We start from the raw sequence: 20413 nt of genomic DNA, 5'->3' as shown, positions 1-20413 counted from the left end.
GGTAGTTTGTGATCAAAGTTGAGAAGTTCAGGGCAGATAAGTGCATAAACTTCAACATTTCACTAGAATACTAATTGTCCTTGAAAATCTGATGTAGAGTACAGGTAGAGGTGGTGTGGAGTTCTTATTGGAAGTTAGTTTTAGCTTGTTGCAAACACCCTGAACATCCTTGTGTGTCTGTGGCAGTCACAAGTGACTGATAGGGAAAGTTTTCAGAGTCATCTGACTGACAAAACACTGAATTTTCATTTTAATGACGCATATCTCCAGATACTACAGCAAATTAAAGTGCACGAGGTATTGTTTTCATTTTAAGTCTCTGCAGGTCAGTTTTAGGTATCTACTTTGTCACAAGTACCAGCCGATTGTCTCTGCCCATCTAAGGACTTTTGGAAGCAGTGTAGCTACCACAGCAGAAATCTTCCAGTAAATATTGGTGGGATCGAATCCCTGGACAGTAGTGGTTGAAAGGCCTGGGGTGAATTTTATGGTGGGGAGAAAACACTTGTGAGAAATAACAGCTGGTTTCTTTAGAATTTCCTCTCTAATATTATGTTATTAGTAAGATTAAAGTAGCTAGCACTGCCAGTACTAAGTGAAGCTCAAAGATTTCTGATACTTGCCATGAAACTTCAGTAACACTTCTTTTTTTCTTTCTTATTGCAGTCAGCAACTGTTTCTGATGGAGGTAAGCTGAAGCTTGTTTTTATTTTATAATGAAAAGTAATCAATTTTCCACATTAAGCAACATAATATGTGGTAAATTATGTGATATATTACAAGATGTAAGTCCAAGGTGGTGCAGAGCTCTGCAACTGCTTTGGGAACTGTGCCAGTGAAAATATTGCAGGGTTATGTTCACATACTTTCACTGGTTTATTTGCATAATATTTTTTTATGGTACATTTATATATGCACGTTTTTATTATAACTAGGCTTCTTCATTCATAATAATAAAGAGGCAGAGCTGGTAGACTTCTGTGTAATTGGATAGTAGATAAAATCTCCTTCTCTGTTTTATTGTCCTTTACATACCTCTTCAGTTTTTGAAGAAATGTTCTGGCTTCTAAGTTGTAAGTTGTGTTGGTACATTTGTTGAGGTTGACCTTTCTTAAGTGTGATCCTTTTTGAGAAGGGGGTAAGTAATTTGATATTTGTAAAATCCCAGCATGGAGCTTTTGCACTTCTGGAGTACTTCTAAGTAAACTCCTCTTTATTGCACATAAGCTTGTTTGTTTTGATTTTAACATGCCTTTAATGTTTTAAAGGATGTCCATTCTTTGTTAAACATTAGAAGTCAATTTTTCTGAAGCTTTGAAGTTAATTAAAACAGTTTAAAAATGCTTCCTTAATGGAATGAAGGAATTTTTATAGTTCAGGGTATACAGGAGATGGCTTTTCTCCTTGTCTTCTCTGGCAGGACTTGGTTCACTTGATCCTGCAGAGAAACTCACATATTTTTGCATTTGGTATTCTTTGACAACATTACAAGACAATTTTATTAAATAGAAAGGGCAAAAGGGAACAAGCTGTGTTGCTGTAATCAGTGCAGTGAAATTGGAAAAAATATTTTGAATGCTAAGGATAATTTTTTTATATTACATGCAAATGTAAATGAAAATTAACAATACTGTTTACAAAACTTCTTCATGTCCTAATTTCCTATTCCTTGCAAGACTAAAACTGCACTTGAGAAAAACATTACTGTTTTGGTCCTTTTGCTGGAGCCATTTTCCAGTGGCTTTGTTGGGCATTTTCCTTCTCTACTGCTGACACAGTCTAATGCTTTACTGTACTTCTGTCTGGATGAGAAGATAGACTCTGTGTTGTATCTCTCTTGTCTGCAAAGTGACAAAACAACAAAACAGAAAATAATAGTGTTTGTTCCCCTTTCTATTTCTAAAATGTAGCCTGTGTTTTTCTGGGAAAAAAAATATATTTTTTTTTTCCCCCTGCATCACGTTACCTGCTTGATATAAAAATCAAAACAGACCACAGACTTTTTGTTTGTGTATATAGTTGCTGAGGACCAAAAGTTTGATTGATCTTTTTTTGGGTAAAATGCAATGTACTTGTGTCTTGTCTCAGGGTTCTTGTTCTATGTTAATGAAAGTTATTTTGGTGCTTATCCTAACTTTGAAATTCCTGTGATAGTACTCATACAATAATAATTTCAATCTTTTTGTCCTTCCAGCTGAAAATTTATTTTAAAATTCCACTTATTTTCAGTTCTTCCAAATATGACTTTTGTATCTTATTCCAGATCTGTAGGTAACCATTTTCACAATTAATTCTATACAGTTTTTTGAACTCATGAAATCTAACGGCTGTGTAAGGTTGCAGAGGTAAAAGTGCAGCCAAGAAGTTATGTGCAATTTTCTGCTGAGTTGTATTCCTTATTTTTTCAGCTACTTCAGAATTTAACATGAACTCTCTTTTCATTGTTAAATGGTACTTAAGAAGGGGTATAATTTGTGTGAAAACTGGTAGTTGAACGATATTGGATAATATTGAATCAATGCTTAAATACCCAGGTAGTGGGTTGGAAAAATAGGAGCCAGAGAGACTGTAACCAGAAAAAGTGAAATTAAATAAACTCCTAATTCATTTTGAGCTGCATGGAGTAAAAAGTTCTGATTCATGTGTGAATTACATTTTCTAGCTTTTACTTTCATTGAGTATGTCACAGCACTGAAATTTTTTCAGTTTTCCTTAAACTCACTAATATATAAATAGATCCACAGACTGAGACATTTTAGGATATGTCTAGTTTAAAGAAATTTTCACCAGTGTAACCATTAGTACAGCACTGCATACTTCCTGTCCTAGACTAAATCCTTATCATCCAAGAATCACAGAATGATTTGGGTTGGAAGGACCATAAAGGTCAACTTGTTCCAGCTCCCCTGCCATCCAAGCTGGCCTTGACACTTCCAGGGATGGGACATCTACAGTTTCTCTGGGCAACCTGTGCCAGTGGTATCAGCACTGTCAGTGAAAAATTTCTTATATCTAATCTAAATCTACCCTCCTTCAATTTAAAGCCATTACCTTTTGTATACTCTTGTCAGAAGTCCCTCTCCAGCTCTCTCTTAGCCCCCTTTAGGTACTGGAAGGTACTCTAAGGTCTCTCCAGAACCTTCTCTTCTGCTTTGTATTACTAATTAATATTAGTGTTTGTACATATTGACTAGATACTATAAATACTGTTGTTAACCTTTAGTTTGGGAAGAAAATTCATGTGTAAAAAGCAGTTATATGTTTATATACATCCCTTCAGTATGGTGGGAGGCACAACAGTTCTCTGTATGTTTTCTTTCCAAAGTCAATGAAGCTTTATGTCATATGGCTTTTATTATGTTAGAGCCTGGCCCTGGAAACCATCTACCCCTTGTTTTGTTTATTTTATATTTTACATCCTAGCTTGTGCAAGGCTGGGTTGTTCCTATCTGCCAAAACTCTGCACTTGGGCATTTCAAGATAGGAAACGTGTAAATTAGCATTGTTTCTAGACGTGCTGACCAGTGGCAGCTCTTAACTGTAATTGATTTGTGTAATGAGTTGCAGACAATCAGAATGCAAACTGTAATAATGTTTAGATGCAAGATTACTGCTGTGGATCAACTGATCTGCAGCACCTATGCTCTAGGAGTACAGCAACCATTTTATGTTACTACAGCGACCTGTAATTAGCAGGTTTCTCTTACTTCCCACCTCAGAAACTGTCCTTGGCTGCTGCCTGTGGGAGCAGTGGGAGTGTGTACACAGCATGCAGGCTGTGCCTGATGTTTTGAGCACTGTGCCATCTGAATTGTCACAGGGATGATCAATAGTCTCCAGCTAATGTCTGACTTTGCTATTTATACCTGGATGGCACTTTAGAAAGGGAAAACCTTAAGGTCAAAAGATCTATAACAGAAGTGCAATCATCATTCATCTCCCAGACAGAGAGGGTGAGGTATCTGAGCTAGTGAGAATATCCGAGTCAGTTCTTACCTGCTGTTCCCTGCAGAGATCAGCTCCACAAAGCTGGAGTCTGTTATTTCCAAATACTTCAGCCTAACAGATATTATATGCACATCTTTTTGATACTACTTTGCTGTAGTTTCTGCTGATTTTTGCTTTTAATGTTCATTACTTGGAGAAAATTTTCATAAGGCAAAATGTTTCTAAAGACCTTTTTTGAAAGCAATCTGATGTTTGCAGTAATAAATAATGTAAAACTGTATTTTAAAAAGTAACTGAAGAGGGTAAGGCAAAAAATTCGCAATGAAGTACAAAATAAAACACTGTTTATGCTTTTTACACTATAGATACAGATGGATTATTTCCTTTAACAGGTATTTGACTTATTTGTCAGTTCTGCTGGTGGTGCATGCTCACTGTAGCTGTGTTCCACTGTAGCATAAATAATTCAAGTTCCTTTAGCAGCAGTGGCAAAAGGTCTTTTCTTTAAATTATTTATGTAGCACTTTATAATGCTTTGTGTTAAGTATACTATTGCTTCCCTCTGCTTGAAGCCATGAGGATAAGGAATCAATTTGTTTAGAATGGTGTTAGAGGCTACCAGGAATTGCTGTGGGGAAATGCGTTAGCGTCCCTCATCCCAAAATTGCAGAGGAACAATGTGCTGTACAGTCAGACTAATCTACACCCAATGGGTTCCGGAACATTTCAGCTGAACTTGGTATGGATTCAGAAGGATGGCTTTCAGTGAAGGGCTTGAAGTATTTGATTAAGTGGCACCACAGTGGTTCTTATCAGCTTTATCCAGGTAATGTATTTAGTGATTAACTAACTAGAATATCTTAATGATATGATTGTATGTGCTCCGATGATTACAAGGAATATGCTTAGCTTCTCAAAACAATAAAAAGTGTTTGTAGGCTGAAAAATGTATACAAAATACATACAAATTAGCCTTCATTAATTGTATTCAGGCTTATGGCATTATATTATCTAAACCAAAACTTCTGAAGCCATCTTACCCTGAATACTTTCACGATTTAGTTGATTAAACGCCTGTATTTTCTTGCATAATTCTGTTTTTGTAAAATAAATAAAACCAAGACCCTGTGTAGAATGTGTAAACACAAAAGGTGCAAAATATTGGGTTTTGAGGATTTTTTAGATAGCACTCTGTGTCAGTTCTGTATTTCCAAAAGGCAATAAATGAAACGGAATGAGTTTGCACTCAAAGTAGTTTTTCCTCACTAGGTATCGTTGCTTTCAAGCAGAAGAAAAATAAAGTTAGGTCCCTGGGATTTGGAATGTTTGAGCAAGGAGCCTCCTTTTACAGGTAATGCAAGATGAGTTGGTGTTTCTGACAGGGACGACAAAGGAAGGCGGACATTTGGAAAGTTCACAGCACTGTTGTTGTCCGTGTTATCCATGCAGAGCTGGGATTTTTCACATTAAATTCCTCTGGCATCCTGAGATTCCCAATTGCTCATTTTGTTTTTTAAAATACTTTATAAGGAGGAGGAGTAGTAGTTCACTTTGCACAACAGCCCTGTGGTGAGAACGTTTGAGGCGGGAGTCAGGACTCTGTGTTTCCTCTGATGATCATCACAGAGGCTCATTAGATGAAATATGTGAGCCAGTTGGAAAGTTTCTCCATTCCTGCCTTCTAAGGTGGGCTGTGTGTACCTAGGAATGCATGACCTGTGAGAGTCAGGAAACCTGATGCTGAAGTCTTACATTGGAAACATTCCTCTGAAAGAGGAGTGGAGCAGGAGTTACAGCTTATACAGTCTTCATTTAAGTGTGATTTGGATAAATTGGGTACTAATGTTAGAGTCAGGGAGGTTTTTTCCTTCCATCTGACTTTTTCTCTGGTTCTAAATGGTATATCTGCACTAGGCTGTAACTGTTTAAATTGCAACTGATGATCTGGGTGGTAAAAGAAACTAGAATAACCATGCCTTTTCTGGGAAACAACCTTGGTCTGTATTGTTTTCAGGTTGACAGGTGCCACAGCAGAAAGCTGTACAGATTTTAAAAGCAAACTGACTGAATTTTTTCATTAAGGGAAACCAAAGCTGTTTCAGGGTTAAGTATAAATTATAATGGTTCTTTTTGAAAAAAATCTGCATTACCTAAATTAAATCTAGCAGAACAGACAGTTTACTGGGAATGAGTAATCCCTTAATACTGTGTTAACACATTGGAAAACCTGTGCCAGTAGCTCTTTGGTTGTTGGAAAGAGAGTCTTATTTTGGTTCATTTATTTTCATGGGATCTCCAGAGTCAGCAGCGTATCAGACGAGGGAGAACCCAGTAGTTTAGAGGAGTGTAACTCTGAGGAGCTGGAGAGAGCAGGCAGCTGGTAGCAATTAAAGGTAGTTAGCAGTTACCACTGGTGTAAACACTGGAGGCTGTAATTGCAGCTTGGTTTCCCTGCTGCCATAGGGAAATTGAACGCCTGCCACTGGGAGGGAGGTGAGGCTGACTGTGTGATGACTGCTGTGCCTGCCACTTCCCAATCCCTTCTGAGTCCTAAGGCACTGGGACTCCAGGACTGAGAGTTGAGCTCTTGGTGGGGCTGCTCCCTAATTTCTCTGTCAGTCAAGTAGGTTTCAGGGGTTTGGTATGTGGGATGAGTTTGGCTTTCTGACTCTGCCTGAAAGGAACAAGGAAATTTTCATCGTTCATCACTGGAGAGAACACTGGGGATTGAACCTTCCAGGAGTGAGGCAGTATCTGAAACTGTTCCAGATCTATCAAGAAGTGGGTGTCTATTTGTATCCTGGACTGTAAAATAGAACATATCCACCTGCAGAGTTAAAGCAAAATACTTCAGATAATAAATTTAGATACCATTCTCTTCAGATTCCCATTAGCTTCTTTCACAATAGTTTCACTGTGGTGACAGGTATTCTCTAATGAAGTTAACAGTTGACTTGGTTATGCTCTTAGATATGTTTTAAAGGAAAAAGTGAATAAATATTTCTATAAGAAAATTTGGCATTATTTGCTGAATGCTTGCAATTAGCTTTGATTAATATGGTCATTAGGCAAAGAAAATGATGTATATACTTGATTTGTTACTATTTTCCTTAAATATTATCCTTGTTGAAAATACAGAGTTATATTTTGTTTTTCCCTAATCTTTTTCTGTATCTTTGTCTTATTTGTTTTATTTTTGTCTTAAAAGATAGCTTTACTTACAGAAACTCAGAGTAGCTAACTGTTACATCTTAGTGAATATTTCTGAGCTAAAAATAAATTTTAAAATGAAGTTTCAGAACTTTAAAAAATTTTTTTCTTGTCTTTACAACTATCTTTATAACTTTTTCCTATGCTTATAGCAGTTTTTGAATGGTGCCTTTTTCCAAAGCTCTTACTTCCAGGGAGGAACAGCAATGTTTTGTAATGTGAAGTTTGGAAATGCAGAGTGCTTTCAAATACTTCTAACATAAAAGGAGACCCTGGGATACCTCATAAAGTAGGGTATTTTTGGTGAAATCGCTCATTTCTTTAGTTAGTCCAAGTGATTAACTGAGGAAAATCATAAAAACGTCCCTTTGAAGCATAGTCCATTTCTGACTGGTTGTGAATTCAGTTTTCTCAAACAGATTGCATTTCTAGTGAACTGCATACTTTTTCATTTGGCATAAAATTGCTGAATATACTATCTATTTAATTTGAGGGTATTATTTTCTCACATCTGTTACTGCAAATTTTTCAAGTAATTGAATGTCTGTGATTTTTTTCATCCCTTCATCACAGAATCTCACTCAGTTTGGCATCTTTCTATGTGCAACATGTCCTGCTTGAAGCAGGGAGATCAGACTAGGTAGCTCAGGCTTTAGTTGTGTCTTCACAATGAATTAAACCTTTTATCACCTCTGTGAAGTGTATAGCTGTGAGTTCAGCATTGCCAGTTTTACTTTGTGTGTGGTGGAAGGACCATTCTACAAAAGGGTGTGCAAGAAGTAAATGACAAATCTGTGAGTGAACAGAAACCTGTTGTAAGCAGTTCCTTCTCTTACTTAGAACAGCCATTTCTTTCCCCTTTCTACTTCTGTGAACAAATGGTCACTTTGAGATTTTTTGGGTGTGCATATTTCATTTACTGACATGTGACAAAGATGATCTGGGGTTAATACTTGAAATTGTTAGGCTGCTACACAAGGAGTTTTTTGTGTTTCCCTGAATTCTCTGTGGGTTCTTGTTAATTTGTTTTTCAGAATACAAAATCACTTCTGTTTTTTCAAGATCTAAAGAATCTGGTAATTTCTCATCTTGAGGTCTCTAGATGATTCCATTATGTTGGCCGGAATCTGGAAGGGATCCCTATTTTTATCAGAAACCATGATAAATTGAGGATCTATGGTTTGATGCCTCTATTTCCTGTGGATGAGGAAGGCATCCCTTACTAGCTCATTTTCCTTAATATTTTTTTCCACAGTTGACTCCTTTCCTAAATTTTCAGTATAAACAGGAATCTTGTATTTCCATGTAAAATTTCACAGATTTTCTGTCTCTACCAGTTGAAGTGTATATGAAATTTTGCTGTCTCCTATCACCAAGTAGGTTTTTGCCCACATTCTGGTGAACAGTGGGTTCTTGAACATCAACTTGCCTTGGGTAATCTTATGAAGGTGTGCAGTCCATAGGGTGAGAAATATCACCAGGAAAATGTGTTTTATTTTGTAGAACAAGGAAAAAGGTTTTGTTTTGGGCCTGCTCCTTTTGCTTCTGTCAGAGGACTGCTTTTAAGACACTCATTTCATTTTCTTTGCAGTAGAACAGAAGAAACTTGAGAGGTGTTTGGGGTGGTTTTTTTCTATGCAGGTGCTCTTAATAAAAATGGAGAGGGATATTTAGATACCTGCACCACTGTGAGCTTGAGCAGGAGGTGTGATAAGTGAACAATGTTGAAGAGTAAAAGTGAATGCTACTTTGTTGACAGATTTAATTTCCTTTATTAACAGAGCTGAATAGCACTGAATTGAAAGACTGCATCAGTGAAAACAGCCTCAGCAGCAATGCCAGCCTTCCCAGTGTGCAGAGCTGCCGGCGACTGCGAGAAAGGAGAGTTGCAAGCTGGGCTGTTTCCTTTGAGCGTCTTCTTCAGGATTCTGTTGGTGTTAAATATTTTTCGGTAAGTTTTGAGGGACAGCAAGAGGCTTTCCAAAATACCTGATACTGCCACAGTAATTTTCCTGTATTTTCTTTTTTTTTTCCCTTGACGCTATCCATGCACTGGACAAGAGACAGGAGTTCAGTCATGCTCGGTTGTTATATGAGCATGTTTCTGAGTTTACACGGGTTCACAGTGGAGTAAGAGTTCATAGTAATGTACAGATTGCCCTGCATTTCTGCACAGCAGAAGTTCAGGTGAAAATGGAAGCTATATTTGGCTTTGTCTTTCTCATTTCAGAAAGCTTCCCCATTTTGTAAAATGCTGTTTTGTAGCCTTTGTACAAGAAGAAGGAAGTACTTTTGGTAGTTTCCTAAGAATGGGTCATTATTCACATCTATCTCCACTGAAACGTTGGAAGCCACACAGAAGATTTTTTCAGTGATAGAGTGGCTTATTTTCCTGAAAAAGGCTTTTAGAAATACATTTTGGAAGTAGTTATGGTAGCTAAGAGTAGCGTATGGTTAAAGCTGCAACATGAAGGAATGATGTTGATTATTTGCAAAGCATAAATACTTTGCAATACATAAATACTGTTCTGCACAGCACATTTATGGAGCTGTAAATAGCATCATCTCTATTTTGCATGCAAGGAAACTGAGGGTATATACTTTTGCTTTGCTGCACTGTGAGAGTATGTTGCTGATTCTGAATGTGTTACACAGGGACAGTTTGTGCTGCCCAAATAATTTTCACTATGAGAATATAAGGAAACCTGTGGTGTAGGAGAGGTAGATTATTGGAATCTGCAGTAACTCAGACTCTTTTGCTTGATACAAAAGTATTAAGATATCACAATGGTTAATAAACGGACTTTCATGTTAACTGGTAGGGGGAACCCCAAACCCCACGTTTACAGCGAACATCTATTTGAGGAAACAGAGAAGAGGAAAACAAAATAATGCATCCTGGATATTATGTTCTCTGGTTTATAGCAGAGTAGCCTGAGAGTTATTAGCATTTCTGCTTTAATACTGAGACTTCTTGTCAGGCTGAAAGGAAAAATACAATTCTGATCTGATATTAGAGTCCATCTGAAAAATGACATAATTTGTGTGCCTGCTACTGAAAACTCAGTTGACTTTCCTAATTACTTGTAAATGTTCAGTACCCTTAGAAAATTGCTGCATTAATATTTCACTGCTATGTTAGTTCAGAACTTACATTAAAAATGTAAAAACTAGTTAATATCATTTTAATAAATTTTCAGATTAAAAGGTGAAAGGTACTTTCATTTCAGCAAAAGCCAACTTCAGATATTCTGGAAGTTTTACTTTTCCCTCCATTTTATTCTAATTAGAACTTCTTTTTATAAACACTGCAAAAGTGCATGTGTTAAAGAAATATCCACTTCAAAAAACAATTAGGGAATGTTAAAAAAAACCACCATTTTCTTGAGGCCCAGGAGATTTCCAGAGCCACTGCTTAGATTTATTTGCAACCTGGTTGTCTTAACACTGTGCAGTTACAGATTGCTGCCAGTATCCAAGAACATTGAGGCACCAGCATTTAAATCATGGTTTCATGGTAAGTGTCTTGGTGCATTTGCAATCCAGCCTCTGCCCTTCCTGAGGACAGCTTTGTCACAGAGCAGGAATTACTCTGTAAGAAGGAGAGATTTTGCATGTTTTGCAAATACTCACAACTTTGCATAAGAGCTGCTGCTTAGAGCAGTCAGCCAGGAGGTGAGAGTGCTGTTTGCAGGTTCCCCCACTGAAGGCCTTCACACCAACCTCTCCAGCTTCCCAGCCATGGGTGACTGCCGAGCAGCCTGATGTTCCAGCTGAGGCACCACTCAGCCTTCCTGGTGAAGCTGCGTTGTTGGACAGCCAGCTGTGCCCAAATCCTGTGGCCACAAGGAAGCAAGTGGGAGATGGACTCTAGATTCACAGGGAATGTGCCAGGGGGGAAGTAAGCAGTTTTGTTCCGGTTCCTGCTCACTAATTTGATTCTCTTTTAATATGTAATTACACGTAAAATGCAGAAATGTCCCCTGACTACTCTCTGGATTGTCTTTTATGCGTTTGGTGTCTCAGCTGATTCCTCTGAGGAACTTTAAATTCAGAGCTTGCTTGGGCATTTAGATTCCCTGTATGCTGGTTTATCTCAGTTGCTTTCTTACAGCTGGACTCCTTAAACTCTATGTAAATCTGAAAAGCACAAACTAAAGTTTATTTCTGTGGAGATTGTTCTTACACAGCTACTGAGGCTGCTTTGTATGGTAAGGAAGCTTCAGTGATACCCATGTGACAATTGAGTGAAGGTTGTGGCAGATCAAGTTATTTTTTTATATCTTTATTTTTCCCCTGATGGTTAAAATGCTTTTAAGATTCAGAGAGACTATTGAATTATACAGATTTGAATATGGGACAGTTTGTGCTTGTAGAGTTTTCCAACTGAATTGATACCAGTCTTCATTTGGACTTTAGAATCCTGTAATATAAATGTCCTGATTATTGTGTATTGTACTGGGAGATAGATTTTTTTTTTCCTCTTAGTGAGTATTTTCCAAAGAGACACCATGCAACCACATCAGCATACAGTGATAAAAGATTTTTCTTTTGTAATTGCTATGTGATGCAGAGAGATACCGTAATGAATCCAGAACTGATTATGGGCATTGCTTGATAAACATCTGCTCTGTTACATCAGTGGAACTGCAATTAAAGACAGTTCACAGTGTCATTTTTAAATGCAGGTTATAAATTATTTAAATTTTTATTAAAAGTTTATTCACTAGTTTATGCACTACTTAGCATGACATTTCAAACTTTGTACTTGCAAATGATTTGATTGTAACTTGATGGATTCTTCTCAGTTATATACATTTAAAAAACACAAGAAAGGGGAAGCATTATGTATGTATTGGACATACATTGATTTTTACTGTAGAAGAAAACTGGACTGTGAGACTGATTGAAAAGTTACCTTTATGCAAACTTTCTGAGCATTATAAATACGTTGTTTAAGCTGGCAAGTAACTTTTTTTTGAGACATTTATTTATTTGCTTTTCCCCCCCCCTAGGAATTTCTACGGAAAGAATTTAGTGAAGAAAATATTTTATTTTGGCAGGCCTGTGAATATTTTAACCATGTACCTGCACATGATAAAAAAGAGGTAAGTCAATGATGTATTTCAGTACATTGCTTTGCTTCTTCAAAAATTATTACTCCTTCAAGATTATAGAAATTAATGGAGCTGTGCTTGGTCTTCATACTGTGACATCACTAAAATAGGGTTGGATGACCTAAATTTAAGATGCTGGGTATAGTTGAACTGCAGCAGAGTGCAGAGGAAGCTCTGTAAGAATGAGGTAAGGTATCCTGGATGTTGGAAATGGCCAGCAGTGGTAGCCCAGTGCATGGAAGTGCAGAGCAAGTTAATTGAACGTGTCAAGGAGAGGCCTCTTACACTCTTTTAGGTAGACTGCCTCCACCAACCAAGATTGTGTTTCTAAGTAACTTAGATTATCTGCTGCTCTAAGTGTAGTGCTCTCACGTTTGTTCACAAATTATGAGAATCTCCATCTCATCCTTTTGAGGGAATTGGTCAGGCAGTTTGGGTGAATATTGAGCTTTCTACAGGTTGGCAACACTTCTGTCTGCACCACAGCCAAATCTAGTCAGGTTTATGTGGTGGAAACAGTTTAATCTTCCAAGTCTCTCTTTTGTCTACTAATGAGGTTTTTTTCTCCTACTTTCTTCTGTCTTCAAACAATGTATTTTCTGAACACCACCCTTAAGGGCTGTAGGCTCAGCTTGGTGGGTTTTTCATTATTTTTGTGATGTGGGTGTTTCAAAGTAAACAAGTTAAAAATGAGTGATTTTGACTGTAAACATTCATATATATTTACTTTTTTCTCACTTCTAGAAATTGAATCTTAGAGGATTTATGTAAATAGTAACTGTTATGTAAAAGGTCTAAAGTCTAAAAAAATCTACTTTCCTTTTTAAAAAATACTTGCTGAGCTTCGCTGCTTGATTATTTTAATTTTTATTTGGAGGACAACTTTTACTGCTTAAGAAATGGTTGATGAATCTTTCTAATTTTAAAGGAAAAACCCTATTTGTGTGCCTAAAACTAACAAAAGCTGACTTATGAAGAATACATATATCAAACAATAGTGGCTATCTATTTTTGGGTGAAATATATCAGTGTAAGAAATGCTTAGCTAAAAATACAGTTTTAAAATCAACATACATTTAACATTTCTTTTCTGTAGCTTTCTTACAGAGCTCGGGAGATCTTCAGTAAATTCTTGTGTAGCAAAGCTACAACCCCAGTTAATATTGACAGCCAGGCACAGTTGGCAGATGATATTCTCAATTCTCCCCATCCGGATATGTTCAAGGAACAACAACTTCAGGTAATTGTAGTAAACATGAATGCTCTATGTTTATGTCTGTTATAGTTTCCTTTATAATCTATAAAAATAGTTTCACATGCTGTATACCTTAGATTCTGTTAGAAGAATAGAAGAAAGGCTGCTTGACTGTTTTTCTGTTGTGTGTAGAAAATTGTCATTTAACTAAAAAATAATCTGAGAAGTACTGTTACTGAAATGAGGGTTTAGTGCAAGTAAATAATTCTATGTATTGCAGCACCATTGCATAGAGTGTTGGCATATGGCTGGTTTTCTTTAGTGGAAAGTTGAGTGCTCAAATAGTGTCTACTTTTGATTTTTAAAATGTCAGTTGTATTAAAGGAGTTCTTCCCTTATGCTTTAATACTACTGTCAGGCAAAGAGATTTTAAAACTGTTGGAGTCTGAAGACCTCTGAAGTGGATGTATTTTAAATAATTATTGATATTCAGAACAGTTATGCAACAACAGCATACACTTTACATTTCCTGTAGAATTTCAGTTTCTAATTTTTTCTCCTAAGTCATCTCTTTGGCAACTCTTCCACCCTAACAGTTTATTAGTAGAAGTAATTTTGAGATCATAATTTTGAATTCAAGGCCATAGCTTTAATGAACCAGGTCACAATCTTAGGACATAATCTCAGACCACATGCTTTTGGTCAGTATGAGTGGCTGGGTATAGTATCATCTTCCTGCATAGTGGAGATAGAAAGGTAGGTCTGACTGCTGGTCTGGCTGCTTCCAGCATTATAGCTATTCCTTATGCACCTCCTAAGATGAGCCTTCTGTGGGAATTACCAGTCACCAGCTTCCCAGACATTTTTTCATGCATTTGTCATCCTGGTGTTGTGGAGACTATGTCTGAATTCCTCTGCATCCTCTCCCATTTGTTTGGTGGAGTACAAGGAGTCCTGATGAGTCAGGTGACAGGGCTGATGCAGGTTTTCTCTCTTTGAAAATGCTGTATCCTTAGTTGGAGGGCTCATAATGCTTGTGAGAAGTCCTGCTCTGGGTCCAGTCCCAGCCACAAGGCCTGTCTGTGCCTGATCTGCTTATCTCAAATTGTCAGTGCCTCAGTCAGTTCCCTCAGTCAGACCCGTTCCTTCCACTGGAAAATGAGGTGAAGCTAGATGAGAATTACTTCTGCTGAAGGATGTGGCCTGGGAGCTTGTCTGAGGTGCTGGTGGTGTGTTGCCTGGCCGAGGTCAGCGCTGGGGAATCAGCTGCTTGATGGCCCTTAATTTCTTGGATTTTCAGTGAGTGGCTCTGCAGGAGGTCGGTTTGTGGTCTTGGTGGATGGCACCACCCTGAGAACATAGAGCTGTGGGTTGTGTAGTTACTGCATACACCCACAGACTCTCAAAGTTCAACTCATGGCAGTGCCACAACCTTAATAAAGCAAAAGCTCTGCATTTGGTGTCTTTCACAAGATTTTTTGGATTTGAACACTGACCACAGAGTGCAAGGGTGCTGCTCTGTGGTGGTTGTTGGATGACTGTGATGCTGGGGAATAGGGAGTGTTGCTGTAAGTCTGCCCAGGAGTTGCAGAAATGTGTGGGAAAGTGCCTTGGAAACACCTTCAGACCGTTCTCTCTCAAGCACTGACTGCTGGGAATAATCCTGGAAGTTGCTTTCTGTCCATATCCTGACAAATTTGTCCTTCATCTTGTTGTTAGAGGTTTTAATGGCAGTGTGGATGCAGCCACAATAGCTAATTAGGATGTTCTTTTTTATAAATTGAATACAAAGAAGCATTTTGATTGATTGTGGATGGAGGACAGTGTAGGTCGCTTGAACATACTAAAATAAGAATAAAATATCATGTACTTCATGTAGAGTTGATAATTGATGTTAGTTTTTCTACTCTTGTTTATCTGTAAATTTCAAATTATGCTTTTAAAAGATACTTTTCTCATTTGTAAGAACAAGAACTATCATCTACTAGCCTTTTCCAAATAAGCAGAAGTCATTAAGACATGTAAATATGATAATAATGCTAAATATAGGAAATCATGGATGTATTGGGAGCTAGAAACATAGTAGGACTGATGATAATCAGCTCAAGGTAAATTAGTTATGCTCTCATCACTTTGTCCAGCAAAGTTAAAAGGTTGAAATTCTTTTGCTGTTTTAAATATATTTAATTTGCAGACTGCATCTCTGCTGTAACTTTTCTTGTGTCTCTTACTTCCCTGCAATTTTTTCCTTTATTCTTCCTGCCTAGCATGGAATAACTATTTTATCTTCTTAATGGTGCTAGACTCTGTGACGGGCAACTGTGTAAAGCTTTGTTTTTCATCCTGATGCTGTGTTAAGTTTAATGTATTAGTGTAAGCTGGGCCATAGAATCGTATCTTATATTTTGGGGCACAAATTGCATTCAGTTGAAAGTACTGTGATTTGTTGAAGAGTGTAACCTTTATAAGTTTCATTTTCTTAAAAAGCTCAAGGACAGGTGAAATATTTTGTATTTTTCAGTTAGCTTGAGTTTTGCATCTGTGTTGGAGCCTGCAGGCTATACTTAGCCTTTTCTCCCAGTAATCTTCTATCAGTGGTGCTTCTGTGAGTCCTTGAGACTGAGGCATTTTGATTTCTTTTAATTCCTCCTCTGTATTTTACACTGTTTTGGCAATACACCAAAGTATTCTTTGAGCTCAACAGAACTCAAGAATTGTTTCAAAGCTGTGTGTGTTGTGTACACTCAATAGTCTGTTGAGACTTGGCCTAAAGGTTACGTGTGCTTTGAAATTTGTTGTCTTTTTCAATTTTGCCAGTGTACCTGTGGTCAGAGAAGGATGGTGTGAGAGAGATGTTCCCCTTTGTGAGCAAGGTTTCAAGTGAGAAATCTTTGGTACTAGATTGTCTCTTTGTCATGGCCTTGAGGGCACATTGGACTTTGCACTGAGCCATTTCATCATGTTAAGCTGTCAAAGCTAACATGTACAAAAGTATTTTTCCATAGCTTACCACGTGGAAAACAGTGCATTAGAAGGCCCAACAAAGATGACAGGCAGCACCTAAGCAGGAATGGAAGTGTACAGAGGAGAAAGGCAAGAACATGGAAGCTGGCATTCAGTTTGAGTTAGGTTTCTGTGACTCTGCAAGACCAAGTTCTCTCTGCTTTTTCTTGCTGTTTACAAGGTAAGTTTTGGGCTAAAGCCAGTTGAGAAGGGCATCTCTGCACAACCTTAAACATGATACTGATCTGCAAATGGACCACTCTGTCTCAGTGATGGACTTTCCTTTATACTTCTGGGAATACCTGTGTGAATACTCACAGCTTTTACCGGCTAGGCTTGTAATTCAATGCCTTAGAAAGCCTCGGGCAGCCTAGAGAGGTAGCACAGGCAACCCAGCCTTTCAGTAGCTCTGAAAGCAGCAAATGGTAGCTGCAAAGCTGATACCACCACCAGAAGCAAAGAGAGAGAAATATAGCCTTCAGTTTGCCTAATTCCTGCAATTAGAAGCTTTCAAACAGAAAACAGAAACACACAGATGTTCGCAGAAAGGGGTGCAAAGCCAAAGAGGGCGGGCCTCCTCTCAGGTCCTTCTTTTATTCGGAGAAGGGGAAAGGGGAGGACTGGGGGCAGACCTGGGGTGAGCGGCCAATCAGACACTGCCAAAGAGTTTGAATTACATTTGGTTTTGCCCACGCTTGGAACAAAGGAGTTCAGAGCACTTGGCAGAGGCAAGTCCTGGCTTGTCTTGGGGAGGGGGAAGGGCGTCCTCAGAGCAGGCAGCAAGAAATACCATTACTGGTTGGGTGGTGCATACCTTCCTTTGCTTGTGGGAAATTTGTCATGTCCAGAGAAGCAGCCATTCAAACTGTTTTTTCAGATCAACTGAGTCATGGCAGAAGATACAGAAATAAAAGTATGGATTTACTTAAAACAGCGGGTTTGCAAAAATGGAACAAAACTACTGACATTATTTAGCATTTAAGAAAGAACTCTTCTTCACTTTCATAAATTTAGCTTTGGTTGAATCAGCCTCAGATATTTGCTCCAGACCTCGTAACGAGCTGCTTTTTTCCTCTGTGGATAAAGATAAATGTTGGTCATTTAATGTAAACTGTTCTCTTTCAAGATTTACAGCATTTTGATTATTGAATTGTCCAAAGATTCTGATGGGTTTTTTTCCTTATGATTGAGCACGTGACCATGACTTAGTGGTGGACTTGGCAGTTCTGGGTTCATGGTTGGATTCGATGATCTTAGAGGTCTTTGCCAGCCTAAATGATTCTATGATTCTGTGAAGATTATATATACTGTGAAGGACTCTCAGCTTCTCCTCACATCAGCAATTAACTTTGTGTGTCTTGTATCATTCTGTACTATTGCATATTGTGATTATATCATATTAGTGTGTTTTAGAATATAAACTTTTCTTGTTCACAGCTACCTTAAAACACACTTGTATAACTTGATCCTGTTACATACAGTGTTAGTGTAATAACCTCTGAAAGTGTTTTAAATGTTCCACATAGAATGGCATCAATGCTGTAAAAGGAGATGGTGGTGTCAAGACTCTGCAGCATCTTAGCTTGCACTTTGCACAAATCCTAACTTTTTCTCTGAACCTGTAATAAGGGAATGGGTCAAATTATGTTTCACTTTAAATGGGTGCAGTGTATTTAACCAGGTCTAAACAAAAACAGCATCGTACCTATGCTGTTTACAACCGAATGTCCTAAAATTTGTGGGTGTTGGCTGTTGCGAAGTAGCTTAATGTTCTTGATGTGTTACTGAAGCACATGTAACCATTATCCACTGTGTTTTAATTTCAGATATTTAACTTGATGAAGTTTGATAGCTATACTCGCTTCCTCAAATCCCCCCTTTACCAAGAATGCATCTTAGCTGAAGTGGAAGGACGTCCTCTTCCTGATCCTCAGCGTGTTCCCAGCAGCCCTACTTCCAAACACAGCGTCAGTTCAGAGAAGTCCAACATGTCAACACCAAAAAAGGTGACCTTTGCATTCCTGTTATCTGAAAACCATGTTTTTAAATAATGCTTTTCAAGTTCTTTAGAAAATCAAAGATAATATATAAAATAAAATGTGTGGTTATAGATGCTGGCAAGTACAATTGCAATATTTTTATGTATTCGGGAAAAGACTTTTTTTTAATCCTTGCCTTTGAATCAGTTTCCTAGATACTGACTTTCTGAATATAATTTTAAATCTTCATTATTATTTAAATAAATGTGTACAAATAAAAAGTAAGAGTTATTTTAATATGCCAGTTCAGAAGCTTATTTAGGTTGAACATGGGAGTTAAGATGTGATAATTTAACCTTTGCTGAGAGCAGACATTTTATCAGAAGTTTTGGAGAAGACTTAACCTCAATGAACTCATTTTTGCAGAGGGCTTTTTTTATTTCTTAGCTTCTACTAAACTAAGATAATTCTGTGTTAAATAAGTACAGTTGCTTAAAAATTAGACCAGTAGTCTTACTGACTGATCTCCTGACATTATTTAGGGTTTATTTTTTTCTTCTTGTAGATAATACCACCATAGCATTACATAACTGTATGGGTAAATTATAACTTTTCATTTTTCATGTCAGTCACTACAGATTACCCCATCTTCCATTATGTATTCTTATGACTAGGAACCTTTAAAAAGTGGCATTTTAAGGAATAGTCTAATAATCTAACAAGAATACTACCTTGTTAAAAGCAAGTTTAGTTTAATATCAAACATTCCTGACATATGTATTCTTCAACTCTAATAAATACTTGATTATACTTGTAAATGTTAAACAGTAGTTTGTCATTGTCTTTAAAAGCTGTTCATGTTCAAGCCTAACCTAGGAAAAATACCAAAGTGAAATTCAGTGTTTTAAAAGCAAGGCAAATGGCCTTTCCACATTAACTTAAGGGTTACTGGTGAGCTGGGGACAGTTCTTTCATATTTGCTGGAGCTCTCCATGAATCATTTCCAGCTACTGTTTTGTACTCCCTACCAAGTAGCACATTTCCATCCATGTATTTCTTTTTGTTGCCACTGGTGAAGTTTTTTTGGGTTTTTTTGATTGCTACTGAGAGGAATGCTGGCTGGCACAGACACTTGTGCGTGGGGTAAAGAAGGCAGCTAACCTGGCCATCACACTCTCGTTTTAGGAAGAAGTGTGGGAAGGTTTATTTTAGACAATATACTCACAACTGTGATCCAACCAGTGATTTAATTGTGTTTTGGTGATAGCTAAGTGGTAAGTCAAAGTCAGGAAGATCTTTAAACGAAGAGTCAGGAGAGGAGGACACTGAGAAGAAAAAAAGGGGAACGTTCTTCTCATGGTCAAGAAGTAAGAGTTTGGGAAAATCACAGAAGAGAAGAGAAAATGGTGATTATCCAAACGGTGAGTGTTCACATTCCACTTTGTTTCAAGGTTGTTTCAGCAGTAGATGTGACTAGTCTTACCATGATTAGTTGCTATCTGAGTGCATTCTTGGGAGTGGCAGACGAAAAGAACTGTCAAGTCAGAAGGCCACAGCATGGCTAGTAGTGCTGCAGTTTTGTGGAGGACGTACAAGTAAACAGATGAAATTGTGACAATATTTAAATCTGTTTTTACCAACTTCCAGAAGACTTTTTTTCTACTTTTTGGCACATTCTGCCTTTCTGTGTGCTGGTAATTGCTTTTTCAGTAAGAGAGCTACTATTTTTGTAGAAAGATAATTTCAAATCTTTACAGAGAAGTCCAGGAACAGTACAGCAAATAATGCTATAGTTACAGCTATTTAAAAATTCCTCCATCTGTGTTATCCTACTTTCTTTCTTTTATCAGTAACACACAGGTATGTTCACTTTTGAACAGAGTCACCATCTGTTTTCACCTTCCCTGACTAAAATGAAAAAAGGAGGGTCAGAGGTGTGAAAGCCCTTGTAACCTGCTGTT

The 20413-nt window shown here is 37.6% G+C and overlaps 1 protein-coding gene across 7 annotated transcripts in view; it reads left to right on the top strand.

The window, feature by feature from the left end:
* RGS12 (regulator of G protein signaling 12) overlaps window positions 1-20413 on the top strand; it is an 86155-nt gene that overhangs the window by 40913 nt on the left and 24829 nt on the right. For all 7 annotated transcript variants that reach the window (XM_069014549.1, XM_069014548.1, XM_069014546.1 and 4 more), the window contains 6 exons: window positions 667-688; window positions 8940-9109; window positions 12174-12266; window positions 13372-13515; window positions 18300-18479; window positions 19720-19873. In XM_069014549.1, the coding sequence (XP_068870650.1) occupies window positions 667-688; window positions 8940-9109; window positions 12174-12266; window positions 13372-13515; window positions 18300-18479; window positions 19720-19873 (763 nt within the window). The remainder of the gene's footprint in view (window positions 1-666; window positions 689-8939; window positions 9110-12173; window positions 12267-13371; window positions 13516-18299; window positions 18480-19719; window positions 19874-20413) is intronic.

Source organism: Aphelocoma coerulescens, chromosome 4 (genome assembly GCF_041296385.1).
Source record: "Aphelocoma coerulescens isolate FSJ_1873_10779 chromosome 4, UR_Acoe_1.0, whole genome shotgun sequence".
NCBI classification, from domain to species: Eukaryota; Metazoa; Chordata; class Aves; order Passeriformes; family Corvidae; genus Aphelocoma; species Aphelocoma coerulescens.
This window is presented reverse-complemented; position numbering and strand designations above follow the sequence as displayed.